Below are 11,144 nucleotides of genomic sequence, written 5' to 3' on the forward strand. Positions count from 1 at the left end.
TTCAAATTATTTAACTTTTATCACAACACTGAACAAATCAGGAAAACGAAATTACACCAAAAGAAATATTTTTAAAGTGGTACTATCTATGCAGATGAACCCTCTTCTACCCTTTCTTACTGGACGGACACCTGTCAATCATCTTTCTCAAAGACGACATACTCGCTTTGGTGGCTGGAAGTGGTTTTATTGCCAATGGTTTGTTCGTAGTGTTCTTCTGTATACATAACAACCCTGAGATGCTTCTTGTAGTTTTCGGGGACCTGGAACATTTTGCCGTGGCCGGGGACGATGTGATTGGCCAACTGTAACATGTCTATCCGGCCCTGCTCCTGGGATTCGGGGTCCTCACTGTTATCCTGCCACAAACTCGGGTCCTCCAAATCCTCATAGCACTCAAACAGTCCTCCTACAATAATAGATACAGGTTTGTTAAACAACATTCAACAAACTGACGGTAAATATATTACAGGGTTTTCCACAAGTGGGTTTTTTTTTTTCTGTTTTTTTTTAACTAAATCACTGTAAGGAAATCATACCCATAAACAAGTAATACTTTCTAATGTAATTGATTTAGTTTCCTGTGTGACAAATTACTCCAATTGAGTCGTTTACTTTTTGGGACCGACTCGGAGTATACTAAACTGTCAGTGTTAAGAGTTCCTAGTCAAGTATTCTTTACTATGACTGACACATCTGATCCAGACTGACTCCCAGTATACTAACCTGTCACTGCCAAGAATACTCCAGTTACTTTAGATCCTAATAGAGATCCAGATTGACTCAGATTATACTAACTGTCCTTGCCATAGTTCCTAGTAGAGTATTCTTTACTATAATGATATGTCAGTCTCAGATCCAGATTGACTCCCAGTGTACTAACCTGCCCCTGCCACAGTTCCTAGTCGAGTACTCTTTACTGTGACTGATACATCTGATCCAGACAGACTGGAAGTACACTAACCTGCCACAGTTCACAGTGGAGTATTTTTTACTATAACTGATATGTCAGATCCAGATTGACTCCCAGTGTTCTAAATTGTCACTGCCAAGAATATTCCAGTTCCTTAAGGAGATCTAGATTGACTCAGATTATATTAACCTGTCCTTGCCATAGTTCCTAGTAGAGTATTCTTTACTATAATGATATGTCAGTCTCAGATCCAGATTGACCCCCAGTGTACTAAACTGTCACTGCCATAGTTCCTAGTTACTATGACTGACACATCAGATCCAGACAACTCGGAGTATACTAACCTGTCACTGCCACTGTTCCTAGTGGAGTATTCTTAACTATGACTGACACATCAGATCCAGACTGACTCGGAGTAGAAACCACCTCAACATCTTCATCTATTTCATAAGGAATGCCCTGTGTCAATTGAAAACTGAATATATGAATTTTAAGTTAAGAGGAAACTTGTTTTATACCTCTGCCCCACTAAGCTTAAATCAGCACATAAATGATAAATCGTGATAACAAAGCAATACATGATATGTCTTTAGGAATTTTTAAGTACTAAGTTGGAATTCATTGAAAACTGGCTATAATGAAGAAGTGCAAATATGTAAATTACTCAAATGTCCTAAACATACTTGAAACTTACATGCTTGAAAAATTGTGCTATGGAGTCCAAGTTAATTTTACACATAATCATTCAAAGTTATTGGCATGCCCATGTATTGAGCATGCAGAAACAACATAAAAAGGTCTAAAAAGTCCTTGACCATATATATTTATCCCTCCCCTAGCGTACTCTTCAATTCAGTTCTTTTAGTTTAAGTTTGGGAAGAGGGCACTGAAATGGATAGGGGATATAACAATACACTTAGGTTCGCAAGCGGAAAAGTGGGTGTGTGCATGCATTCCTTAGCTGTGTGCTATCAAATTGATTTCTTTTTTCTTTCTGTCTTTACAGCACTTTACAAATAGGCTCCTCTTAACAATTTTTTTTTTTTTTTTTTTTGCCTTTGCAGATCAAGATGACGAAACATTTACATATGGATAATACCTCACAATACAACCAAAAATCAGCAGTATGCATACATGCTTACAAAAAAGGGTTGGAGGAGTATACACTGGAACACTAGCCTGTAACTTGAGCATTGGAGGAGCACATAATCTAGACTATTACTATTTACTAGATTTGTTTCAAACATCAAGAAAACAATAACAGTTATACTGTAACATTGAAAGCCTTGCCTGTGTCTCCAGCCAGCACAAAAATGATGCACCATCAACAACACTACAATGAATATCAAACACTGTACAAATTGGTGTATTGGTGCAACTATCATATTGGTGCCAGTCGCTTCCCTTGCATTACCAGTAGATATAATTGAAGCTTATTTTGAGTTTAGAAACATGTATGAATCACTACATTTATTAATTGTTTGGGGGTAAAACAAAAAATCCAGGGAAAAGTTGTGAAAAAATTGAATCATGTGTTATGTCCCTTGTAGACAATTAGAACAAACTTAGAAAAAATAGTTTCATATCATATTTACGGTATATCATATAATCAATAAAACATGATTTGAAAAGCTGAGTCTAGTTACATACCCTTCCATTATATGTATTAGCTAAATTAATTAATAACAAGCTATTTTAAAAGATCAATAATAAAAGATTCACTAAATGAACCACACACATTTCAAAGGATGATTTTTTAACTGGATTAAAAACCAATACATGTAATTACTACATCATCTTTTTCTTAGAGTAAATACAGATCCAGAAAACCATGGTGTGGTGATCCAAATCCCACTAAAAAAATTTAACATCATCAAAAAAGAATATTTTATGGGTATAAAATAAACAAAAACGGTCTATACTTCTGAACATTCTCCTGAAACCATTCATGATTTTATATATTTGTATATCATCATAAGAAAACCACTGACACTCAAAATACCAGTAGGTCTTCCACATGTATACCTGCTTAAAGGCATGCTGGAAAAAGTTGTCTTGGAAACAGAGAACTCCTGAGACGATGTGTTTGGCCTTGGTGAAAAGATTGAGGTTGCCCACTTTGTCTGGATGACCACTGGTACACACCACATAGTCCATGTCCAGGGGGTTCAACCTACACCCCTGTAGGGCTGTAACATGTCAAAAGTGAAAAGTAACCAACATCGTTCGATATAATTTAACAGATATTTAACTACATGGTCTTATAAAAATCATTTACTTTAAAACATACACTATATTTGGTTGTGTATTCTATTTACCAATTTTGGTGAAATGCGGCTTCCATTAAATCAAGTATATCACCAAATGCCATGCATATATGTATAAAAATTATAGTCACATTAAGGAATACGCCAATTCAAATCCATGCCAACTTGTTCAAAAACTAATTTCCGCGTCAAATATCATACACACCAAATATAATAGGTTTACAGTACCTTGCAACAAAAGGTCTTTTTCCCACGGACTTCCTGTGTCCACCAGGATGTTGTGGCGGCCCTTGATCAGAGTGATACTGCCGCAAGTTTTCTTCTTACCTATATACACAAGTAAATGAACAATTTCCACAGTCTTCAATATAAGCTCATTTTTACTTTGATTATAATTTACTGTACACTGTTGTGTCATATATATCAAAATGAAAGACAGCTTGCAAATATTAAAGAGGGATTTTGATAAAACTGGTTTGTTGGGGTTTTTTTGGCTCTAAAAAAATAAATCTAATTTCATGCTTTTGGTTTCTGACTCAGAGGGTATACCGTAACTGACGACAGTTAATGTTACCACCATTACCAATTAAATTTTTGACATAAATTTCATATCAAATGAGCTCCAATACTGTGGAATCGCTTAAATTTGTCCAGGCCAATTTTTGTGGATTGTGTGGTTTTTTTGCTATTTTGTGGGGATGTAATTTCGTGGATGCGTTGATATTTGGTTACAGTATTTAGGAAACTCTCCTAACTCTTTAAAAAAAAGTCTACCCATGAATACCAGGAAAGTTGAGCCACCATCAATTCTATTGATTACACAATATCCATTTTCAAATTTAGGCATATTGGTCTTGAAATTTAATTTTTGAGCATATAGTTGCTGCATTTGATAATTAAAGTGGTCAATTCTTTACTGGTACTGTTAATTCATTGTTATTTAAATGTATATATGCAAGTAGTTTCAGTACCTCCTGCCGTTGGTTGACAGTATCCTTCTTTCAGCACTGAAACCTCATACATTTTTGGAAATAATAAGTTAAATTCCTGTATAACAAAAAGTTGTGGATGCTTCTTTCTTATGGAATTCTGGAGAAGTCATCCGTTTGTAGTGAATAGAAGATGACCTCCTCACACAATCAGATCAGTCTGGAAGAAAAAAAAGAATTGAACACCCAAAAACAAATTAGTTTTAGTCCCATTCAATCTACAAAACAAATATTTCTATATGCAGGAAATGGAAAAGGATTTCCAATAAATACAATTTTTATTCACCAATCAACGGTCCCTTATGGGCATGCATCATTTTCACAATGTATTTATTTCATCATTTTCAAAATAAACAGAATGAGAAATGTCTATATTAACTTTCACAATGGTCTTGTCTTCAGTTGTCTGAAGACGAAAATGTACAATTTCAGAAGGGATGCAATTATACAAAGTATAATATTTATGAGGATAAAAAGAATTAATTTTGATGAACAACAAGGTTGCGAGGTGAATAGAGAGTAGCAATTAAAGGAAACTCCCCCTCTATCATCTCAGATTTCAATATATTACAGTCAAAATTAAAGGCTACAGGGATATTGAATTTCAAACAACATGAAAGTACCCCAGACCATAACTTCAAAAAAATTGTACAAGGTGTCCCAAGTGAATAAGTGAATGAAGACAAGCACAGGAGTTTGAATTTTTATCAATAAAGCCAAAAAACTTACTTTATTGACTGACCCATGAGCTATGCGTAATTCAAACTCCTGTGAGACAAGATATGTCAACATTTCCATAAATTATCTCAGCAAGAAATTTGTTTTTGTTCCAGTGAGTTGATTTTGATAAAATCAGATGACTTGTCGGTGAAGCTTGGATTTTTTCCCTTTAATCAATTTCAGTTGTACTTAATTGACAGATAAGTTTCGTTAAAAACATCAAAAAATGATGGAAAAAATAAAGACACACTATAACTATTTTCACAGAATATTTTGTGAATATTAACTGATTAAAGGTTAAACAGTACTATACTATAATTAACAGATTAAGGAACTATACATATACATGTAGCTCCCAGTGCATCCATCAGGTTATTCGAACATGGAGCTGCCTACTATCCTAAAGTGAATTTAAGGATATACCTAAATATCTGGCAATAGCAAATTCTCAAAGCTATGATGATAGTCATTTTGATAGAATGCATTTTGACAGTTTGATGTAGCATAACAAAATACTTTTTCCTACTTCAGTCAATTGAAATCATTTCAAAACATTTAGAAGGCAATCAAACTCACTTCAAACAAACAGTCAAATTGTCAAACTCATGCATATGTTTACCGGAAGTCGATCTCATTTACTTTGCGAACTTTCTCGAGAACGCGAGAGAACACGAGGCCCGTGAACTTCAACGCTCGCCTCGCCCGCCCTCTCTCTCTCTCTCTCTCTCTCTCTCTCTCTCTCTCTCTCTCTCTCTCTCTCTCTCTCTCTCTCTCTCTTGTTTGAAGCAAGGTCGATCTAATACAAATGACATCCTTAATTTGTTTTTAAATATTTATATTAATTGTTGGCAAAGTGCATAAAAATGAACGAAATTTTAATAAATCAAACTAGAGACAGTTATTTATGTCTCTGATCAAACCGCATTTCATTGAATAATGCAAAATTAAACATTCGACATAGGAATCGTTTGAATATATTTTCTCATTTTGTTATTTGTATTACTGATACTCATAAGTGAAAATTGAAACTGATGTATGTTCAAACTTGTGCTAAATTGTTTCATATGAGAACATTGCATTAAACGTGTCAGCCTGAGTGGAATGATATACATGTCGGAATTAAAAAAGTTGACCTTATATTTGAAATGAGGGCGTTCAAGTTCAAAACGAAATTTTATTTGTCAAATATTCTAATAACACGGTATATGAAGTAGAACATGCTCGGATCCAGCAAAATTTTCCGATGGGAACCCTCCCCCCCCCCCCCCCCCCATTTGTTAAGGTATTGTTTATAATAATTGTACTGAAAAGCACCTGAATAAGATATATAATCAAAGTATCGAAGAACCAACGAGAGTTGATTTTATCGATGTTTATTTATTCAAAATTCAATGATATGTTATTTTGCATGATAAGTGCAGGTAGTTTAGAACTAATCTGTATTTGAATTACGCACATTTTTATAGTATGAATTTTCGGACTTTTTCGACACAAGAATGTTGATAAAACCCCATATGAATCATGTTAAGTAATGTTTAAAGATAGAATTAATTTAATTCAATCAAACTATATATCAGTGATATATATATTTCTGGAAAATTTAGGGATCCAAGCAATATTGAACTCTCGTCTCGTTCAACCAAACGCTCGGCTGTCGCCGTTAATCTCCGACAAGCAAGAGAGACTCTCTGCTTGTCGGAGATTTACGGAGACAGCCGAGCGTCGAGTTGAACGAGATATATTGAACTCTGGCGTAAGAATACATAAAACTACAACAAATTGTTCGTACCATTTAAAATCTGGCTATGTTCAAGGTATTTATAAATAAGTTTCCTTGAAAAAAAAAGCTTTAGCGTACATTATTTCGAATTTATCAATTATTTTCAAGAACTAAGTCTTGTCAGCGGCGATGATTTGTGCTTTGGTCCAAACACAGTTTCACTTTCGGTTTGTCAGAGTAAATGCATAGGAGAGTTGATTAAAATCAACTCCCAAAAACAGGCTCAAAACATCAGTATTTTATATTCAATGGATGTTTTATTAAAGTATTACTGCGAAATACATGTATCTGACGTTTTCCTGGCTTTTTTTTAACGATTTTGATATTTTACTTGCCAGCGAAAATATCAAAATCGTTTAAAAAGCCAGGATTTCAGACCAATGTCTTTTTATGTTCTTCATTGTTGTAATACTTGTAGAATATAGCGCTTTGACAGTTAAAAGCTTTTATAGAATGCACAAGTCTGCAATGTTAGCCCTGTATTTTTTTCTCTGACCAGATATTATCCCGAGAATCTAATACTTAGTTTCGGTTTATCTTATTTCACTTTTTTTTTAATTTCGCCACTATTAAAACTTTCAAATACTTTTAAAATTGAACAGTTGCACTTTCAAGTATTTGCATATATTCTAGTATCTATACTTATATTGACATCGTCTGTAACTCACGTGTGATTTACATCGATTCTTTCCATCTAGTATTCTAGGTGTACATGGATTAAACTTACATTTTGCATTTATAGAATTAATATAATGAGTATGTGACGTGCAACATTCCCACCCAGGCTTACCCAAAACGGTGGTTTGCAACGACGTACTTTGGAAAAAGAGTGTACCTGATGATGAAAATTATTTTAATCAAAGAAGTAGATGTGGTCACCTATGAATATTTCCATAAATATAAATATTTTTGGGAAAGATAGTGATGTTGATAGTTAACAATAATCTCAAAAATCGATCTTTGCATTTTGTCTCAGAGATTTAACAAATTTTGAGTTACAAAATGAACTACCAGTATTATTCTTTGTGCATGCTATAATGACTGTTTATACTTCTTGTGTCTTATGATCCTGAAAAAGTTTCACTATAAAATAAATTATGTTGGGATTATTACCACCAGTGCACAAGGATAAACAAAGGTAGAGTACTTGTTTAAGAAATAGGCAAAAAGCTGAATATCTTGAAATTCCGGGGATAGTGTCTTATTAGCATTGCCAACTTGATAGTAGTTCAACTAAACATAATTAGGGGGATTAGTTCAAATTTGGTATTACGAGGTAAACAGTCAAATCATTATGAAACATCGGTCCAAGAACTACGATTCTGGAGACAAACCTGTGTACTATTTTAGTTTTTACTTTTAATGGTATCAGATGAAGTATCAAGAATTTTAACATTGTGTTAGAATTACCATGGAACATTTTACAAAGTACGTGAACAATACATCTGACGTCATACTCAAAATCGTCGGGTATTTAAATATAAAGTCAAACTGGCACGTTTATAATAAGAATACAAGACAAATAATCAAGATTTGCTAGTTCCTTTGAGTGTTTTTATCTAATTGTCAAACTAGCACGTTTCCATTGGGATATTGGAAGAAATATCAGTAATTTGGAGGTAAATTAGCATTATGTGACTTTAGAAAAAGTAGATTTATAGAAACTTCGAATTAGAAGATAAAATTATTGCTTTTTATTTCAGTGGTTTTTATGATTATATCTAGACCAAATATCAAATAATTTGAAGTTAAACTTGTATAAAAAGAGAGGTATTTTGTAAATTACGACAAACTTGCTGGTTCCTAATTTATACTATCTAAACAAGGCTACATGAGACATAACTATATATTTAATACGATTACAGTGATGTGATTTTATTCTCTGAAGACTTTAAATTTATTTAGATTTTAGTGAATACATGTATAAACTAAACCAGGTTTAGAACGAATTGTTTGACCCTGTTACTTGCAAAAAGCATATTTTTCTGAAGATAATTTAAACCATATGAAACACCGACCAAAAATTTGCTGCCAAAATATGATTTTACTGTCGAAGACAATTGATATAGAATAAAGAATGTTTTTCTTGAGTTAAAAAAAGGACAACCTGCTCCCACCACTTTTTTGCTCACCTGAGCTGAAAGCTCAAATGAGTTTGAAAAAAAGCTGTAACTAGTGTGGAAGCATCCTCAGGTATGGTAGATTCAAGTTTGTTCAAATCTTGTTGGGGGGGGGGGTAGGGTAGGGTAGGGCCACCATGGGAGGGGGTGGTCCAATGTTTACTAAGGAATATATAGAGTAAATCTTTTAAACCTTCTTCTAAAAAACCATTTGACCAGAAATTCCTCTAAGAAACTGATCGGCCACAAAAAGCTGATATATACTTGTGTGAAAGCATCCCCAGGTGGTGTAGATTCAAGTTTGTTCAAATCATGATCCTCGGGGGTAGGGTTGGGGCCACAATGTGGGTCCAAGTTATACATATTAGGAATATATAGAAGAAAAAAATCTTTAAAACTCCTCTCAAAAAACCATTTGACCAGAAAGACTGAAACTTGTTTGGACGCATCCTCAGGTAAGGTAGATTCAGTTTTCGTTCAAATCATGATCCTCGGGGGTAGGGTAGGGCCACAATGGTTGGCCCATCTTTTACAAAGGAATATATACAGACAAATCTTAAAAAATCTTCTTCTCAAAACCAATCGGCCAGGAAAGCTGAACTTGTATGGAAGCATCCTTAGGAAGGATATATTGTTGTTTAAATCATGATTGATCCCTGGGGGCAGGGGGGGGCACAATTGGGGTCAAATTAAGTTAAGTCATGATCCCCAGGGATAGGGTGGAGCTACAATGGGGGCCCAATTTTTACATAGGATATATAGAATAAAATCTTTAAAAATCTTCTTCTAATAACCATTTGCCTAGAAAAGTTTAGTGAGAGCAAAATTAGTTAGTGTAGATTCAAATTCGTAAAAATCTTCAAGAGTAGGATTGGGCCGTATTGAGGGGGTCCAATTTAACAATGGAAAACATTTTAAATCATTAAAAAACCGCTAATATTTTATCGTTTAATTCTACTTATATGTAAGCATTTTGACAAATCGTTAATTTTATAAATTTTATAGATTTTGGCCCCTAAACAATTTCTTCACTTCACAAGGCGTTCAAAGTTTAATTTATAGGTTTATATCATATAAATAAACAGACTGTTTATGAGTTTTTTAAAAATTGCAATGTTCAATATGTGATATGACTATAAAATCACCTCGTTACAAAAGGGACTTAATAATAAACTTAGAATTTTTTGTGAACAAAAACATGAAATATTGCATGAGTCTTGTTTTCTTAACAAAGAACTGTGCGCTCTGTATCTCGATTATAACTTGACAAATGTGACAAACTGGCCGTTTAAAATACATGCATTGGCGGATCCAGAAGGGGGGGGGGTTCCGGGGGTCGGACCCCCCCCCCTTTCTCTGGGTCATATGAATTTTTTTGGAAAACTTGTAATGCCTATTTAAAGGCAATTTTTTCCCATCTATACAATAAATACTTTAATTATCTCAAATAAATGCTTTTAAAATTGCTCATTTAAAGAATTTCTTATGCGGGTTATGCTATTTTTCTGGAATGCTAACTACCTTCATACCTGAATCACAAACGAAGCCATTTTTTTTTTTTGTTTGTTTCCAAGAATCGGAAATTACGTTACAAAAATACCGTGTAAGGGGTTTATATGTAAACCATTATGTAAATGCATAACTTTTCAAAACTTTCTTGAATATGATCGCATCTGTACTAGTGCCGGGTGATTATGGGCACCCATTACAGAGGTCACATCAAGTTCCCTGGGACGACTATTGCTTGTACCATTGTATTACACATGTACAATCTATTCGGCAGATAAAGTATCCCCATTTTTTTGTCATATCCTATCATTTAGACCTTTATTTAAGAAGGCAATCGATAGAAATCAAAATCGATAAATAGTTCAGAATTTGATCAAAGACATAAAAAAAATTACCAAATAATTCATATTTATAATAGCTTGTCGTAATAAGTCTAAATTACTTTTTTATGTTTTATTAGTGTTTCTTTCTATTAAGCATAGACGCACGTTCTCATTGCTGAAGACTTGGTTTTTTTTCTAAGGCTAGACATTGTGCAAATCTTCCTTACCTAACGCTTAATAAATGCAGTGCACTCTGATATTAAAATAGGTATGAAATACATGTAGATATTGACAAGATAACTGTTAATTGAATTTACGCACGGGAGACGTTCAAAGGGCCTTGTTTATTGACAAATAATGAATTTTGCACGTATTGATTATCATCAATTGGAACCCCCCCCCCCTTTTCCAAATCGCTGGATCCTCCTCTGACATGCATCTTAATTATGCATTGAAAATAAGATTATCTATTATCTATAATTTAAAAACATTTGTAAAAAGTAACAGAACTAGAAACTGTTAA

At 33.8% G+C, this 11,144-nt stretch overlaps 1 protein-coding gene across 2 annotated transcripts; it reads right to left on the reverse strand.

The window, feature by feature from the left end:
• Positions 1-5,554, reverse strand: LOC105341186 (metallo-beta-lactamase domain-containing protein 1). 2 transcript variants are annotated; one of them, XM_011447547.4, is made up of 6 exons: positions 5,466-5,554; positions 4,152-4,329; positions 3,409-3,507; positions 2,939-3,102; positions 1,258-1,372; positions 1-409 (listed from the first exon to the last, which is right to left on the reverse strand). In XM_011447547.4, exons 2-6 carry the CDS (start codon positions 4,201-4,203, stop codon positions 135-137), a joined length of 705 nt encoding a protein of 234 aa, XP_011445849.1. In that variant the 5' UTR covers positions 4,204-4,329; positions 5,466-5,554; the 3' UTR covers positions 1-134. The 2 variants fall into 2 exon arrangements, with proteins under 2 accessions (XP_011445849.1, XP_065925660.1); XM_066069588.1 differs by having other exon boundaries at positions 5,509-5,524.
• Between the last annotated feature and the right edge of the window lie 5,590 nt (positions 5,555-11,144).

The sequence above is a fragment of the Magallana gigas genome, chromosome 8 (genome assembly GCF_963853765.1).
Source record: "Magallana gigas chromosome 8, xbMagGiga1.1, whole genome shotgun sequence".
Lineage (NCBI taxonomy): Eukaryota > Metazoa > Mollusca > Bivalvia > Ostreida > Ostreidae > Magallana > Magallana gigas.